Genomic DNA, 18986 nt, shown 5'->3' on the forward strand with positions numbered 1-18986 from the left:
ATGCTCAGGAAATGTGTTTTTTCTATTACGTCTTATGACTTCAATCCTAAAAGTGATGACTTACCTCCTGGCCAAACTCACAGCCATTGGTTCAGAAGCAACGAGAAAAACTTTTATTTTGCAGAAGATTCTACCAATGACTCCCAGGTAAGTAGACATACAACTGGGTACCTCTGAAATGAAAGCAATCAATCTTAGCTTTCCAATCAAGCAAAAATAAATACGGCTTAAAAACATGCTGAAAAAAATTAAATCAATTTTATTCCTACACTGAAAGAATCTGAAATTTTATAACATTGTACAAATAAGAAAGCACTGGTGTCAATTATAATATTTCTTATACTTACAATACTTGCTATTAAGAACATATTAAGTTACAATTTAAATAAAAGTGGGACAGGAAGGAAAAAGTTTTTGTTCAAGTCCAAGCTATATTTATGGACCACTCCCCCCCCAACATACAAATCCAGCACTCTTTCCTAAGGAGCAGGTTAATCTTAAATACTCCACTTCTGATCTGATTGTAGAATATTAGTGATAATCCGTTTTATTTCAGTGAATTAATAGTAATGTTTATGTTTTTAACAATTGTATTTTATATGGAATTGTTATTGCTGTAATCCTGCCACTATCAGCAGGGAGGTGGGAAATATTAATAAATATTATTATTATTATTATTAGTCCCCACTATCACACATGCAAAAAACACACAATGATAAAAATTAAGGATGTCAGAATACACTCAAAATATGGGACATGATTTTATTCATCCTGTTGTCTAGCATGACTGTGACAACTCTTCCTTCTCTGCAGGCTTGATGCATCTGTGGATGGCCCTGCCACGTTCTCCCAAATGGTGGTGCATGCACATGCACACCAACATGATCATGCACACATTGCACCACATTGGGGAGAACAGCACTTGACATCCCAGGGATTTTACGGGGGGTGGGGGTGGCTCTGGAATAGAAGTGCCACGGTTAAGAACAGCCAACCAATTTTTCTTTTAAGTTAATGGAATAAAAGGAAACAAAGCAGGTGCTCATGATGGTCCTTAGAGAAAAATCCAAAGTAACAGTTATTTTTATTAGGGTGGTAAATGTTTATAAAATAGGGGTAAGCTTTTGAGCCTCCTCACCAGTGTGTAAACTAAAGAAGAGAGCTTGTAAACTTGTTTATCGTATAAAAACATCACAAATAATGACTGGACTGTACTTTAAAATATGCAAGAAATTAATTTTAATTCATGTTTATGGGTATTAGTTTCAAGAATGGTTCACAGTGATTTTGCCTATAGCTTGGTTCCTGATGTCCACCCGCTCACATTCAAAAATTTGTGCATTACCTTTAGTAAACTAGAGAGAAAGGAGAGATCACATGGAAGACCTCTACTGCCCTTCCTGTAGCACCTTTTAAAAATGGCATTATGCAACTTTGTATCTTGATTCATAAGGTGATAACAAATCCTTAAAGTTTAAGTAACTGCTCAACTGTTATTTCACTACATCCAAGGAAATGTTACTAGATTATATGCAAATCAAAGGAACAAGCCTACTTTTAGATAAAAAAGCTTCAATCGGAACCTTCAAATCTGAGATACAGCAGGAGCTCATTCAACCACCTGAGTACATATACGTATAACAGCACCATGGACTGAGAGATGACAGATCAATAATCATCTAACGGGTATCCGTATTTCCGCTGATAGACACTTTTTTAACACCCTAAAATTCTTTTGAAGTTGGGGGGGTCGCGCTAATAGGCCGGAAAGTCCCGCTCCATGGCCGGCGCGAAGGGCATTGGCCCTTCCCAGCCCCGCGAAGCTGGGAAGGAGCGCCGAGCCTGGCGCGAGGGCCGCCGGCACTTCTCCTCCCGCCCAGGCCCTCGAGGAGCCCGGGAAGGAGCGCCGCGGCCTGGCCCCTCCACCAAGGGCACCGCGTAGCCCAGGAAGGAGCCCCGGGCCTGGCGAGAGGGCCGCCGGCCTTCTTCTCCTCCCGGCCCCGCGGAGCCCGGGAAGGAGCGCCGCGGCCTGGCCCTCCTCCAAGGCCCCGCGGAGCCCAGGAAGGAGCCCCGCGGCCTGGCGCGAGGGCCGCCGGCCTTCTCCTCCTCCCAGGCCCCCGCGGAGCCGGGAAGGAGCGCCGCGGCCTGGCCTCCTCCAAGCCCCGCGTAGCCCAGGAAGGAGCGCCGCGGCCTGGCGCGAGGGCCGCCGGCCTTCTCCTCCTCCCAGGCCCCGCGAGCCCGGGAAGGAGCGCCGCGGCCTGCCCTCCCAAGGCCCACACGGAGCCCAGGAAGGAGCCCCGCGGCCTGGCGCGGGCCGTCGGTCCTTCTCCCTCCCAGGCCCCAGCGGAGCCGGGAAGGAGCGCTGCGGCCTGGCCCCTCCTCCAAGGCCCGCGGAGCCCAGGAAGGCAGCTGCCGCACCTGGCGGCGGGGCCGTCGGCCTTCTCCCTCCCAGGCCCCGCGGAGCCAGGAGAGAGCGCTGCGGCCTGGCGCGAGGCCGTCGCCTCTCTCCTCCTCCAGGCCCGCGGGAGCCGGGAAGGAGCGCCGCGGCCTGCCCTCCTCCAAGGCCCCGCGGAGCCCAGGAAGGAGCGCCGCAGCCTGGCGCGAGGGCCGCCGGCCTTCTCCTCCTCCCCAGGCCCCGCGGAGCCGGAAGGAGCGCCGCGGCCTGGCCCTCTCCAAGGCCCCCCGCGGAGCCCAGGAAGGAGCGCCGCGGCCTGGCGCGAGGGCCCGCCGGCCCTTCTCCTCCTCCCAGGCCCCACGGAGCCCGGGAAGGAGCGCCGCGGCCTGGCCCTCCCCAAGGCCCCGCGGAGCCCAGGAAGAGCGCTGCGGCCTGGCGGAGGGCCGTCGCCTTCTCCTCCTCCCAGCCCCGCGGAGGCCCAGGAAGGAGCGCCGCGGCCTGGCGCGAAGGGTCGCCGGCCTTCTCCTCCTCCAAGGCCCGCGGAGCCCAGGAAGGAGCGCCGCGGCCTGGCGCGAGGTCGCCGGCCTTCTTCCCTCCTTGGATTTTAAGGAGAGGGGTCCTTATACGGCGAGTATATCCCAAACTCATATCCCAAACTCTATATTTTTACAGGGAAAGTTGGGGGTCGTCTTATACGCCCAGTCGTCTTATACTCCGGAATATACGGTATCTACCTGTATATAGAAAAAAACTTTTTAACATGTACTAATTGAGAATTAACAACAAAAGCAGCCTGAGTGTATGTTAACTCTCCTGCTTTCGCCTTTGGGGAGATTTAAAAGATTTAGAAACAATCTTCAAAACTACAAGGTCCCAATCCTCAATCTAATATATCAAGAATTTTCTTATTAAACCCTTAACAAGTTCATCATTGCTATTCTCAATGGTAACACCTTTCAGTGCAAATATATTATGTAACGGTACAGTGAAGTGATACAAATGGCTGAAAACAATTGAAGTGTGTTAAAATAAGTTATTTTTAACACTTTCTATTATCAGCTAATGGCTACTGTGGCTACTAATGTGAGAACTAAAAAAGGAGAGAGGATAAGAAACCATATAAAGAAAGCAGAAAAGTAGTATAAAATCCATAAAACATGAAAACAATATATAATGCTGCTATATACCAGGGAACCCTGGTGGCACAATGGTTAAATGCCAGTCCTGTAGCCACAACCTTGTAAGTTTGATCCTTCAGGGCTCCAAAGTCGACTCAGCTTTCCATCCTTTTGTAGGTTGGTAAAATGAGTAAAAATCAGTTTGTTGGGGGCAATTGGCTTACACATTGTAAACCGCTTAGGGAGTGCTAGTTCACTGATAAGGGAGTAAAGAAATGTACTTGCTATATATATGAAATAATAGTCCTAGGTGAAAAAAATGCAGCCAAGTAGTAAGAACACCATTTAAATTATCTGATTTAAATTTCAGTTAAGAAATGACTGCAACTTTTTGTAAAGGCATCCCTTTGGTACTTTCAACTAAAATCAATAAATTCCCATTTCAACATGAACACTACTTAGTTGAAATGAGGAGGGATCTAACAAATGAACACAACATCATTTTGGAAGAACAAACAAAAAGAGTTTCATAGAAATTGTGGTGAATATAGCAGGCTAAGGAATAGCTCCAACTTTAGTTTTAACTAAAGTAAGGTTTTATGCATATTTTAAACGTTTTTAAATACTTTAATACGATGGTATATTTCATAGTTTTTAAAAACTACACATTGTTTTAACTGCATTTTGCTCTGATATTTTATTGCAAGCCACCTTTGGTACCAGTTTGGAAAAAAGATAAGCTAGAAATAAAATAAAATAAAACAGGAAGTAGAATCATTGAAACCAATAGGATGTTAAGTTAGTTGTGACTAACAAGTCATTTCAGTGGATCTACTTTAGTCAGGACTAATGGTGGACTCAGCCCTAAAATAATGGAGAATTAAAGAAATGCAGATAATTTAGAGTAGGGCTGTAGCACCTTATAGCGATTTAGACTTAGTTAATTTGAAGTGACTATTATTGATGGATATATGCAGGGTAATATGACGATATAGCATTAAGGTATATACTAGGCTCAAAACAAAGTTTCAAATGAACATATTAAGATTTAGGGTCTTATAGGTTATACTGTAGTAACATTAAGAACAATCAATATGTTTGATAATCTGGATTACATTGTTTACTTGAGAAGTATAGTAACAGAACTTGTTAACTTTTATCCTTATCTTTTTTGTGGAGCTTTATGTGTTTACACCTGCGTTTAGAATGTTGGTGTGAAGGTCTGTAATGTTGCAATGTTTTATTTTTTATTTTTCAATATGTTTAGAAGGTTTGTATGTTTTTGTTTTCTCTTTTTTGTTTTCAACCTATGTTTTCAACTCTCTTGTCTTTTTGTATTCGTTTAATAATAAAAGAATTAATTTTAAAAAATGAGTAGGAGTTAGTATTAAGTGTAGAGTTATTTTTTCCCTAGGTCTGACAGCCAATTATTATCAGACATAAGTAATCCTGTGTTATCTGTCTTTTTTGGCCTTAAAAGTGCTGAGGGAGAGTCTGGGGCAGAACAGACGGACAGGAAGGATTGGCTAGAAACTACTCCGAGCCTGATTGCCCCAGGGCTATGGCGAACTCATGCCATGGCCCCAAGGGTGCCTCCTACTGCAGCTTCAAATAGGAGCAGCTTCCAGGTTCTGTGGGGCGTGCCTCGTGTAAATGACACACTCCTGGAGTGGCCGGAAGCTGCCCCTGTCTGCTTCAGGCCTCTAATAACATTATAGTTCAATGTTCTAGTAAAATAGTATTACTGAGGCAAGAAGGACTTATTCAAAACTATTTGCTCTTGAAATGAAACAATTAAATCTGATAAGCCTTGCATAAAACAAAACAAAAATATTTTGAGCCTTCTAGGGACTAGATAAAGGCTTCTTCAAAAATGTGCTAAGAGATGACATTTTCTTTTCTCAGCCTTTACTTTTCTTATGATTTCCATTTTGGATGAACTACACTTTCTTGAATCATGCTTTCTTTAACATGCTGGATGGATGTAGCAAGCAAGGCAGGCTTATCTGCTTTCCCCCCTTTTCTCTGTTTTACTGTTCATGCATGCTGATCAAGAGATTCTGGGGGCAACTGCTATTTACCTTGCTTGCTGTAGGCAAACACACACAGCTACAGTAGGATCAGCTAGAGTAGAAACTCATTCTTTCCTAGCTCAAGTGTTAGTGCACTGTTTACTGCAGACATGCTGCTGCAACTTGATGCTGAAAATCTTCCTTCACCATGCCTTCCATGCTAAGCTGCTAAAAAAAATTCAGGTAGGTAGAAGATGAAACAAAAAGGAGGACTGCTGGGAATGCAAAGATTATATTTTAAAATGTTTGCTAATTTAGGTATGCTGTACATATTTTCTGCAAATTTTTTTCTGAGCAGGAATAATGTGTTCTTCTGTCCAGAAATACACATTTTTGTGCAAAAAATGTTTTCTGTGTAAAAATATGCTGTCTATGCAGAAATATATGTGGTCGTCCCCACCCCTGCATAGTTGTTCCCTTTTGTGGACATGTACACTTGATGGAAGACAAAATGTTCAACCCTGAGGTTAAGCAGACCTTCAGATTAATCTTAAGAATGGGAATCTTGCTTTGCTAGAAGTGAATGGAAAACAACATAAAGTGGTGTCACCCTTTGGGGTGGAACTTCTAACTCATGACTGTATGTCAGAATATTTCAGGATTTTCATCAAGAGAGATGTTTGGGAAGAACAGTATCTTCTAAATTCTTTTAGCCTCAGGACTAAATTGAATTTCAGAGAAATTTTTCAGGGCAACAGTACAATGCTGAGTAAGGGGTAAAACAAATCATTTTGATGCCACCCACTCTGAAGCCGCCCAGAAGCCAACTTCAGCTGCCCAGCTGCCCAGCATGGCATTTACACACTGCCGGAAAGCCGGCTTCCATCTGCGGCAGGGCAGAAAAGCTGGCTTTTTGCTGGTGCAAAAAGGACCAGCTATTTGCCGCTTCTTTTTGAGCTGGCAAAAAGGCGGATTGGGGCTGAGGCGTGTAGTTTCTGCGGCCCCAATCTAGCTTTCTCAGGGGTGGTCTGTTTCACCTCTAAGTCCAATATCTAAAAAGTGGATCCTAAATTTGCAGCATTTTTAGTTTTAAGTTCTTACTGCCAATAACCAAACCTCAGGAGAAAATTTTCATGGGAAAGAGAGAAAACTACAAAACAATGGGAAAACGGCATAGCTATCTGTGGAATCTCAAGACACCTGCATTCCACCACAGAGCTTGTAGTTTTCCACCTCTCTTTTAGTGTTTAGAGAACGCCCACACAACAGAGGTTCTCCTTAGAAAATTATAGCAAAATTATACTACTCCTTTTATTAAATTTGAAGCAACATTGCCCAGTGAAGGTCTTCTCCAATCTTTTGCAACATGCTAGAATGCAATCTCTGGACAATGTGACTTTGGACACATTCCTCTTCAGAGATTTGTTTAAATATCATAAAAGAGGGAATCCGTTTATCTAACTTATGCATTCCAACCAAATAAACTGGAGAACCCTTTGGACATACAATTTATGCCACTCTTTCCCTTGGAAGTGGTAGAATGGGGTCAGCAGGTTGAACAAATTATTTTGCTTGTTCTGTGTTCTATTTTCACCATCAGGAAAATACATAACTCTTTAATAAAAACAGAATAAAGCCTTATTATCCTTATACCTCAGAATTATTTATTTATTTTGCCTACAAATATTTTTAGTCTGTCTTTAAGTGGATGGAACCTTCCCACTCAGTGCCATTGAAACCTCGCTCAGAGATGAAGTCTGACATCTTACACCATTTCAAGCAAGATCTTTTCTCTGTAGAAATGCCAGAATTTTCCCAAGGTATCTGGTTAGCATTAAGAAGAAGTGGAAAGGTTTATATTTTTTGGATTCGATATCCAATTAAAATGTATTTGTATCATGGACATAAGTGAAGGGTTTGATGGAGGGCAGTACATACAATGGCCAAAATGCTGGTTTTGAAAATGGCACACCTATGTCAGCTCACAGTGACATGAAGAATGCGATTTTTTACCCTAATCTACCTCCAAACAACTATGAGAATTACTAAGAACTGTAATCACCTTTTCATTATCTTGTGAAGTGCTACAGAAATATCAATGCTATGTTTAATCTGTATTCTGTATTTAACTTTGGAGAGATAATTTGTACAAAATAAATATTCTACTATTATTTGATCCCAGTATGCAGAGTAGTTAAGATATAGTACAACCTACCCTTAATATTTAAAGCAGATTTGTGGAAGTTAACGAAGAGTAGAAATGGTGTCAGCAAATATTTAGATCTGAATAGGACTAATTTGCATATGAAACAATTCTTTTTATGATTATAGTTATTTTATTTCTCAAAATTTTTTTTAATTCGTAGGACTTAACCTAAGTGTTCATCCCAATTAGAGTAGAGAAACTGAATCAATGGGAATTTTTGAAAGTCAATATTGCAATATAGCATTTATAGAAATTTCACTGGTTAAGAAGTTCTATTGCAACTGGGACTAACAATTGCATTTAGGTCACAGCAATAAGACATGCCAATGCAGTGTACTGGTTGAAGCATTGGACTTTGATTGTGGAGACCTGGGTTCAAACCCCTGCTGGGCCATGGAAACCCACTGGATAACCTCGGGCAAGTCATACTTTCTCGGCCTCAGAGAAAGGCAAAGGTAAAATCCCCTTTGAACAAATCTTGCCAAGAAAATTCTGTGACAGGTTAACCTAAGGATCACCATAAATCAGAAATGACTTGAAGGAACACAACCACAACCACAGCCACAGCAACAATACATGGAACAGTTAACTAACTCTTACCTCCCCACTTATAATTCCACGAAACACAGATGGCAAAAGAGGTTGAAACATTTCAGGGCCTGAGACTGGATTCACTTTGAGTACATTTTCTACAACCTGAAAGACATGAGACACTTCTAAAAAATGAAATAGTTAAGGTAAGTGTTCTATTAATTTCTAATTCAAAACAGAAAAGAAGAAACATTAATGATGAAAAGGATAATATAGAATACATCACCAGGAGCCAGCGTCATGTAGTGAGTTAATTGCGGGACTAGGACATCAGGAGGCCAGGTTTGAATCCCTGCTTAGCCATGAAAACCCACTGGCTGATCTTTGGTAAATCACACACTCAATCTCAGAGGAAGGCAAGGGCAAAAACCCCTTGGAACATTATATTGATAGTTTAATTATATTTCAACTTCTCTATGTTTTTATGGATGAATTATCAATCTGTATCTGTTTTAATTTTTGTAAACTGACTGGAGTGCTAGAAAAATGGTAGGATATAAATGAAATAAAACAAAATATGATTAACTATAGAGAACAAACCAAAATCATTTCACATATAAACAAGAAAAGCACATAGAAAAAACTTCTAAGATGGTGTGACTTTGAAACCTACATGGTTCTATTTTGATAAAGTTTTCTCAGGTTACATAACAGGGCTGTTCACTACTCTGGAACAGTCTGAAAAATTTGCAGATGCTGAGCACTATGAAGGCCATGAAAGAAACTCTACAGCAGCTGCATCTTTTTTTTTTTAAACATGAATGGGTATTTAGGCTTTTCTTTAAATTTCAAAGTAAATGATGAAAAACAGAATGATCTCCTTCTCTCTTCAAAGAAAGCTAAATGTCATTACCATCACGACTGCTGTCACTGCTTTCTGAAAAATTCCTTGCTGGCAGACTTTTACCTGAATATTTATGTAACATTCTATTTGTTATTAATAATGCACATCGCAACAGAGATTTAATAAAAATGCCTGTAACGTAGCTCAATAAAAGTATCACATTTGCAAAAAAGCACCAGTAATATATATTAATTATTCTAACATCTTCACAGATTTGTATACTGTTTCCCTCTGGCTTCCTAGAAAATGCATGACATGATACTACCATATATGAAGAACAACAAACGCTTTCAGTGAAGCAGCTTTCAGGAATAGCAGTTCTACCTTCCACAGTCTGAAGGTAAAATTGTTCATAGGATGGCATCGATACATTTTAATATTTTATGAGAAAAAATGATAACTTATATAACTTAAGAGTTGTACACACTGAGCACTATTACACAAGCAATAAAAGTGTTTCTTTATGCAATGTGATGGGCTAAATGCTATAAATGCACCAGTTCCCATATGATTTTGGAAGCTAAGCATGGTCAATCCTATTTTCCATTATTTCCTAGTTCCTGGTTAGTACTTGTATGGAGGCCACCAGGCATTGTGGGCTATAGTCAGTGGGAGGGAACTGTCTAATTAAAACAAAAAAAGGAAGCTGCTCTGAAAGCCTTTGTGGCTGAGCAGTGGAATATAAATACTCAAAATAATCAAATAAATAAATACCATCTCAGACTATTCCTTCCTTAAGGAAAGCCTATGAAATTCATGGGGTCAACATGAATGAACAGGAGACTTCAAGGTGTTTATAGGTGTGCATTTGTATGCACACACAGAGACACATATCTACAGTGCACTCTTGCTTTACACGGGGATCCGTTCCGGACTCTCCCCCATAAAGCAAATACCGCCTGTGCTCGAGCTCCTTCTCCCCATGTGGCTTTCAGCATATTCTGAAAGCCGCATATGACGCAGGCACACTGTAATAATCAACATGTTTATCTCATAATCAACTCCCCTTCATCCAGCAACATACAGTACTTACCTTTGTTTCCTTGCCTCTACTTTAAGCCTATTTCTCCCCAACGACTGTGCCTTCAACTGTGCCTATTCTTTCCTAATGATCAATTTAATCAAAATAAGGTCATCTCTTTCTTTATCAAACCACAAATCTCTGATTCTATTTTCCAATATTTCCTATTTCCACTGCACAGCAAGTATTTTCTGTTCTGCTCTTGTCTCTGGAGCTAAATTCTCTGACTGTTCCCTTCCCAAATCAGATGTCAAGTGTCATTTTGAATGATCAGGCCCGTAGCTACCGTGGGGCAAGCGGGGCACTGCCCTGGGGCCCCCAGCCAAAGGGCCCCCCCGCGCCGCCCTCTCTCACCTCGCAAATGTCTCTCTCTCTTTCCCTCCTTGGCCCGGCCTCCCTTTCCCTGCAACAGAGAAGTCAGGACTGGTGGCCATGTGGGGGCCTGAGGGAGAGGTGCCAGGCCAGGCCGGCAAAAAGGAGCAGAGGAGGAGAGAGTGAGGAGAGAGAGTGGCGCCAATTTGTGAGGGCTGCATCGGGCATGCATCCACACTGGAGAAATAACTCGGTTTGGCAGCACTTTTAACTCTTTTTCTAGCTCAAGGCTATGGAATCCTGGGAGATGGAGTTTGTTGTGGGGCCTAGGTATCAAGGTTTGACTCTTTTTCTGGCTCAAAGCTATGGAATTCTGGGAGTTGGAGTACATTGTGGGGCCCAGAGCTCAAGGCTTAACTCTTTTCTGGCCTCCTTTTATAGGACACATCGTACATTTCAGACTTCTGCCCAGAAGGAATTTCAAAACATCCTCTATTTTTTGTAAGATGACCAGATGTCCTCCTTTTCTAGGACGTGTCCTATGTTTCAACCTTCTAGCCAGGAGGAATGTCAAAATGTCTTTCATTTTTGGTTGGATGCCCACATGTCCTCCTTTATCCAGGATAAGGCCTACATTTCAGCCCTGCCCAGGAGCAATCTCAAAACATCCTCCATTTTACCAGGGTGACCAGACGGCATCCTTTATCCGGGACACGTCCTACATTTCTGCCCAGGAGGAATTCCAAAACATCCTGGTTTGTTCAGAGTATTTGCCTTTGCCAGTGTTTCCTTGAGGCTGAGAGTGTGTGACTTACTTGTCTAGTGGGTTTTCTTGGTTTGTTCAGAGAGTTTGCCTTTGGTGACTTGGGTGTGTGCGAGTGTATGAGCGTGTGCCTTCAAGAGGGTTTTCTTGGGAGGTTGGTTCAGAGAGAGTTTGACTTTGCCATCCCCTGAGGCTGAGAGAGTGTGACTTGCCCCAAGGTTTTCTTGGAAGATTTGTTCAGAAGGGATTTGCCTTTACTTTCTTTTAAGGCTGTGACAAGCCCAGTGGGTTTTTTATGCCCAAAGAAGGGATCGAATCTTTGTTCTCCTCCACTGCTGCTTCCTGCCACACTTCCTCAGATGCATTTAGTCTCAGAGGTGCTCCAAAATCTCTATGTCTTTGAATTCTATTATTATTATTATTATTATTATTAACTGAAAGAAAGAAGTTGGCAGCATGAGCTTTCCTAAAGTCTGCTTCCTCAGATGTATTTAATCTCAGAGGTGCATCAAGATTTCTATAATGTAAGCATTTATATTAATGGTTTTTTAAATTAATAATGGTTTTGGCTTTTAGCTGGTTATGTCCTCCATTTTTCTTGAATGTCCTACATTTTGGAGTAAATTTTGTCCTACATTTTTTCTACATTTTGTCCCTGTTTGGTGGTAGAGAATTATGACAACCCTACCCCAAAGGAGCCATGACACGCGGCTCCTTTGTCCACTGCAACAGAGGCCCCATAAGCACCCTGGAGTGGCACTACTATGACGTCCCTCGTGCGCCGCACCATTTGGACATGGTGCATGAACCATGTCATCACCACGCAACCCATGTAAATGGTGGTGTGCCAAGATGGTGCCTGTGGCTCGTGGTAGGACTCGGGACATTAAAAATATAGGGGCCCCAAATGTACTTTCTGCCCCAGGGCCCTTAAAGGCCTAGCTACAGGCCTGTGAATGATGAACACACAATGTACATTATTGTAGCACTAGGAAAATTATTTAGCTATATTTTAATATGCTAAAACTTGTTTGCTGACAAAGAAGAGAGTGCAGAATTCACTAAAATTACTTGCTTATTTTCAGCAAATTCACTAGAAGGATGTTTGAAACTTCTCAAATATGTTACATCTCAACAGCAACATTTAAAATTTAAATTAGAGAAGCACAATAAACTTTGAAATTGAGGTCAACATTTTCTTAGTTGGCAAAGCATGGAAGTGGCACACTACAGGTAATGGTGTCACCTGTAATCAATTTTGGGGAGATATATAAAAAGGACACAAAGATTATTCATTTATTAGTTCATTCTCTGGCTTTCTTCCAATATAAAAACTCAAGGTAGCTAAATAAATTTAAAACAGTACCAATAAATTCAAAGCAGTACAAATTTAAAAAAGATGAAAACATTAAAAATATTAAAATGTATTAAAAACTATATACAGTGGTACCTCGGGTTACAAAATTAATTCGTTCCGCGGCTAATTTCGTAACCCGAAAAACCTTCGTAACCCGAATTGCCATAGGCGCTAATGGAAAAAAAGCCGCGGCTCTGCCGCGGCTCCATTTAAAACAGCGCCAGGGTTTTTTCGTAACCCGAAAAAACCTTCGTAACCCGAAACAATAAATCCCTATGGGATTTATTCGTATCCCGAAAAATTCGTAACCTGGGTAATTCGTATCCCGAGGTACCACTGTACAAACCTTGACATCTGAACTGCACAGTATTTACCAGTCATCAGTCTGAAAATTTCTGATGGCATAAAAATGATTTTATCTGCTGTGGAAAGGAGAGTAGGAATCAGGCCATCCTAGTCTCTCAAGGGAATGAATTTCAGAGCCTGGGAGCAGCCATCGAGAAGGCCCTCTCCCTTGTTCCCACCAAATGAGACTAAGGCCCCATACAGACAGGCCAAAATAAAGCTGCTTCGGGTCACTTTGGAGGTATGCTGTTTAAATGATGCTTGTGTCCTCAGGGTCTGGAAGCTGCACCAAAGCTGTGCTCCAGTCCTTAGGACTGTAGTGTGGATTTGGCGTGGCTTCCGGCCTCTTAGGACAGATGCATCATTTAAACAGCATACCTCCAAAGTTACCCAAAGCAGCTTTATTTTGGTCTGTCTATATAGGGCCTAAGTCAATATCTTGTATCTGGAAGGAACATGAGAGAGGACCTCCTTGGTGACTTCTTTCAAGAATTCTCTCCTTCCAGAGCCAGGTCCAGTTCCCTCTTTACTATCCTTCTCCTGGCAAGTGAGAATGTTTCCATTCCAATAGGCTTTTAGTAACTGATTATGAAGGTGCTTGAACTGTTACACTGATTTTCACCTTTTGTTTGACTTTGTTTTAAATGGTTTTAATTTATCAGATACCACATTTCTCTGTGTTATGTTTTGTTTACTCTTTTATCTTTATTTGTTTAATTTTTTTGTCAGTCAACTTAATAACAAATGAATCTCCAAAACAGCATAATGACTGATACATCTGCATTACTTTTAAGGCAGGAATAAGAATTATTGGGTCCTACATATATTCTTGGATTGCAACTCCCAACGTTTCTCATCATTGGCTATACTTGCTGGGACTTCTAGGACTCACAGTGTGACATAATCTGAGTGGGGGAGCAGAATTCCTATCCCTTTTAAAGGGTAATAAGCACTATCTACCCATTATTGCTAAAATGTTAAAGGAAGAATATTTTTGATAATTTTTCATGTTTTAAGTATATTTTTATAAATAATAACAGTAAAAAGTGAAACAGTAATGTTTCAGTAGCATGCTGTTCAAAAAATCAGGCAGAACGGCTAATGTGTTGTGTGTGTGTGGGTGTACGTGCCTTCAAGTTACGTGCCTTCAAGTTGCCTTATTGTGGCCCCATTAATTTCATAGGGCTTTCTTAGGCAAGGAATATTCAAGAGGTGGTTTTGTCAGATCTGTCTTCTGAAATATAGCCCACACCCCTTGGTATTTGTTTGTGGTCTCCCATCTAAATACTAACCAGGGCAGATCCTGCTGAGCTTCGATGATCAGACAGGATGTGCTACTTTTAGAGTATGATTTGGGGAAAATAATGAGCACTGCCAAACATGTTACTTTAAAAACTAATGTTATAATAACTGCATTAGTTTTTTTAAAACCTGCAAAACTTTTTCAATAGAAGTGACAATGGGATGAAATAGGACGTGCACACCATAAATCTGGTTATTACTATAGGAACTAAAAGCAGTTTAACGATAAACTGGAATATTGACCATTTACCTTTAGAACTTGAACTTGACCCTCTGTTGTTATATCCTTCAAGATCTCACAGAATGATTTGCAGAGCTCAGCTGCATAGACCTAAAATTAAATTTAGCATAAATTAATACATGCACAATTTATAGTTAACCTTGCTTACATTTCAGCTATTTATTTATTTCATATACCACAAATTAACAACATTAATCACTGAAGTAGAAACACTGTATATTCCCTCTACATTAAAAAGCTCCGTCTACCACCACTAAATGTTTCCTTGAATAAAAACACTTTTACTGCCGGTGGAAAGAGAGCAGAGTGCAGGCTGCTGCAGTTTTTAACCAGGTTGGCAAAAGGAGCGATGTTTTACTGGTCCTTTTGGCCCTTTTTTTTTTTTTTTTTTTTGTAAAAGACGCTGCCTTGGTGCAGTTTCTGGTCACACTTGGGGTGTGCGTCATCTAAATGCTACACCCCGAACGTGGTCTGAAACAGGTTGAATTGGAGTATCTGTTTCATTCAACAGTCTTTTAAATAGTTTTATTGATCTTCCAACAACCTGTAACTATCTAATAATGGGGTCACAATAAGTTGACAGGTCTGATATTTAAATGTACAAATATTTAGAACAAAACTGAACCCATGTAATTGCCACAATGAGCCAACAACTGTTTTTATTCTCCTTTTGATTTTAATACAATCCCAATCTTAGAAATGTTAAATTAATTTAACAAATAATTTCTTTGGCATGCCACAGCTGGAAACCAATACATTCATGTATTTTCTTGTATGCACATAGGTCTATATGTTGTATATTATTTCCACAACTGCACCTCTAAATTCCATATGATACATTTCTTCTGTGTGATCACCAATTACCAAGAACAAAAATTTGAAGGTGTCAAGGGCTGAAAGGGCTAATAAAGGGGCCAGAAAAGTTTTGGATACATAGCTTGTATGCTCAAGTAAGGAGGTGGGAGAGGATGGCAGGGAGAGCAAAAGCACAAGTATAAAGTACCATATAATTATTAATTTTTCTTTTAAGAACATATTTACATTTGCATAGAAGTATCACAATATGTTAGGAGCTACGTAAAGTTTACCACCAAGGAAAAATGTCAGCTAAAAGCCTTCTCTTTCATCTGTAAGCTTTTCATGTGCTATGAAATTTTGGAACTGGAAGACATTCCAGCCAGAAATCCAGTGATCAGCTATTTAAAAAGAATGTAGCATGAAACCTTTAGAATGACTGAAATGGCTGTCAGAATCTATCATGATAACTAAATCTTAAGAATACCTAGCAACAGTATTAAAAAAAAACCCCAACAAATAAAAATGCTAGATCTTCCTTTCTGAAATGATATGCTGTAATCAAAAAAACTAATGGTTGTGGAAATAATATAGTTATTTGATAACACCATTTTAAATAACCGTGAACACTGTTAAATATTCTCCCAACCCTTCTATTTTCAAAGACTTGAGATAGGTTTAAAGATAACTTTACTTCACTGTGTACTGCAACTGAAGAAGTGGATTTATATCCATGAAAGCTCATGCCAAAATAAAAACCAATCAGTCTTAAAGGTGATGCCACATTCCTTTTTTCCTCCCCCTTTCTTTTTCCTTTTTGTATTTCAAAACATTACTGAATGTGCATTGCTTCTGAGAAAATTCAGGAAAGCAGAAATGATTGAAACAGAGGTTCTTAGCTGAGCTCCAGAGAGCAATAAGAAAGCATTAATAATCCTGACCGTTTTTGGTCTGGTCTTTTCCTGTGCCTTTCCAAGCCTGCTCTTACATATGTGTGACTGGCTGCAGATATCCCTTACTATAAACCTATTCACATTTAAATGTAAAAAATGTTGGTATACAACAATTAACTGCCTTAGAATTCCCCCCTCTTTAATTTTCCATTTTGCTAAACATGTTCATTGCTGCTTCTGTGGATCATAAGCAACCACTGTACAGCAAGTACTGTGATTCCTCAAAATCAGATACAATAATAAATCCCAGGGAGAACAAATGACAGTTTGTAAACCAGTTTCAAACTGTGCTTGGTTATCCAAGGTTGGCAGGCCTTTACAAAACTGTGATTTGTAAACTGGAATAGATTCAGAAATAAAGTGTGCCCATAATCTAACTTTACAAAGCATGGATTGTTGATATTTTTTATCATAAGCAGCAACAACCAGGTGTCTGCCTCAACAAAATATTGAATTACACAGCAAAGCAAATTTTTGCACATAAAACTTCAAAAATATGTGTTATCTACATACCTGAAGAAATTCTGATGGCGATAAAAAGAGATAGCCATTGATGATCTTAAAGCAAGTTCTGAGGTTCTCTGAACTTAATTCTACAAAATAAGCAGATCACTTCACTCTTTGCCATGATTTAAGACTACCAAACAACACCCAGACACACAAATACATTTTTTCACACCACACTTGGATATCGTTCTTTTTTTCATTTAAAGGTACTGTAAAATCACTGAACCAGCATATTTATGTTTATATGAAAATTAAAGAACTAAGCTCCTTCACATATATGAGTAATGAAGTGCCATGGGCACTTGGCACTGGGGTTTGGTTCCAGGACCCCGTGTGAATACCGAAATCCGTGAATGCTCAACTCTCATTATGGGGTAAAAACATGGTGTCCCTCATATAAAATGGTAAAATCAAGGATTGTTTTTACATTATTATTTTTATGACTACAGTGGTGCCTCGGGTTACGAAATTAATTCGTTCCGCGGCTAATTTCGTAACCCGAAAAACCTTCGTAAGCCGAATTGCCATAGGCGCTAATGGGGAAAAAAAGCCGCGGCTCTGCCGCGGCTCCATTTAAAACAGCGCCGGAGTTTTTTCGTAACCCGAAAAAACTTTCGTAACCCGAAACAATAAATCCCTATGGGATTTATTCGTATCCCGAAAAATTCGTAACCTGGGTATTTCGTATCCCGAGGTACCACTGTATTTTCAAGCTGTGGATGGATACAGTATCCATTGATACAGAAGGCCAACTGTAACAAGATTTCACCAGCAACCTAAAAAACGGGCATCTAAAAATTCTTAAAAATGAGTCCTTGAGGGACTACAAATAAGAATGCAGACATTTTATTTCTCTTAGGTATCAATTAAAAGATAATAGAAAGACTGCTGCATTATCACTAGAACTACAGTTCAGAAGGACAAAAAGATCATCATTTTCTATTAAATTTTTATGGGCAGAAACAGTAAGTTCTTACGGGCAGAGACCTTGTACCAAATGTGTGTGTTTGTGCCTTCAAGTTGCCTAATGTACCTCATGTTTATTGCTACTTTCACAGGGTTGGTTTGAAACAACACAGTGCAAAGAACTTTCTCATGAATATAAAACTGCCTTCCACCAGCTACCACTAAAAAGTAAACATTAAGGTGTACTATTCCTCCTCATGGGGAAGAAAGATTCTGCTGATGAGGAAGACTAAACTCTTAATTGAAGAAAAGGAGCCACACACTGCCAAATCCAAATGCAGGCAGCTGTTGAAAGCTCCTTCCTGGTGTTTACAAATCAGTGAGTCAAGTGACCTAATTAACAGGCTTATAAAAAGTAAACAAGTAGATTTAGATAATTAGGTTAATTTGCAAACATAAATATGAATACCTAATTTGGATCTTCAGAAAACAGAATTCTTATTGAAATTACAAATTCAGAATTATTTTTTTCAGATCTGCCCATATGCCACTGGACATATTTTATGAAGAGTTGCTAAGTAGCCATGGAGAAACTGAACATAAGAAAAGAGCACTGGTAAATATCTAAAGGCACCAGATTCCTCTGATCCTGGAAGCTAAACAGGATCAGCCATCATTAGTACTTGGATAGGAGACCACCAATGAATACCAAGTGCTTTAGGCTGCATTTCAAAGGAAGGAATTGGCAAACCACCTTTGAGTACTCTTTGGCTAAGAAAACCCTATGAAATTCATGGGATCACCAGAAGTCAACGGGTAATATAGAGACACATACACACACAATCATCAGATTAGAATAATGATGCATCAAGTTCAGACCAATAGTGTTACAGGCCAGGGGCCTTCATATCATCTGCCTCTTAGTCCTGTTTTAACTGGATAAGTAAGGACTGCTTGGCACCTTTACATGCAAGGCATGCGTTTTAAAACTGAGTTATGGTTCCTTTTTCATTTTAAACTGATAGGCAGGCCCATTGGATGTCACTTTTATATACCTAAATAACTAACCTAAACTTCCCTAGACCATGAACAGTTAGTTCATGGCTATTGAGTACATTCTCGCCACTCCAATTTACCCTTCCCCCAAAAAAATTGTGGTATAGGTAGTCTTGTAAATATTGGAATTCCCCTAACCTCGATTATACAACCCTATTGACCACGCATGGTGCTGTCTTGGTTACATAAGTGCCAGAACTTGTCTATGAACATTGGAATTGAAGGGAGTGATAATGGTTTAATACAAATCCTAGAAATTATT

The 18986-nt window shown here is 40.2% G+C and overlaps 1 protein-coding gene across 1 annotated transcript in view; it reads right to left on the bottom strand.

Moving 5' to 3' along the window:
* The window catches only part of IPO11 (importin 11), a 98437-nt gene that overhangs the window by 29554 nt on the left and 49897 nt on the right, over window positions 1-18986 (bottom strand). Inside the window, exons 22-24 of the mRNA XM_042447824.1 lie at window positions 16769-16848; window positions 14517-14597; window positions 8332-8427 (exon numbers count right to left, since the gene is read on the bottom strand). Of these exons, the coding sequence (XP_042303758.1) occupies window positions 8332-8427; window positions 14517-14597; window positions 16769-16848 (257 nt within the window). The remainder of the gene's footprint in view (window positions 1-8331; window positions 8428-14516; window positions 14598-16768; window positions 16849-18986) is intronic.

This window comes from Sceloporus undulatus, chromosome 2, assembly GCF_019175285.1.
Source record: "Sceloporus undulatus isolate JIND9_A2432 ecotype Alabama chromosome 2, SceUnd_v1.1, whole genome shotgun sequence".
Lineage (NCBI taxonomy): Eukaryota > Metazoa > Chordata > Lepidosauria > Squamata > Phrynosomatidae > Sceloporus > Sceloporus undulatus.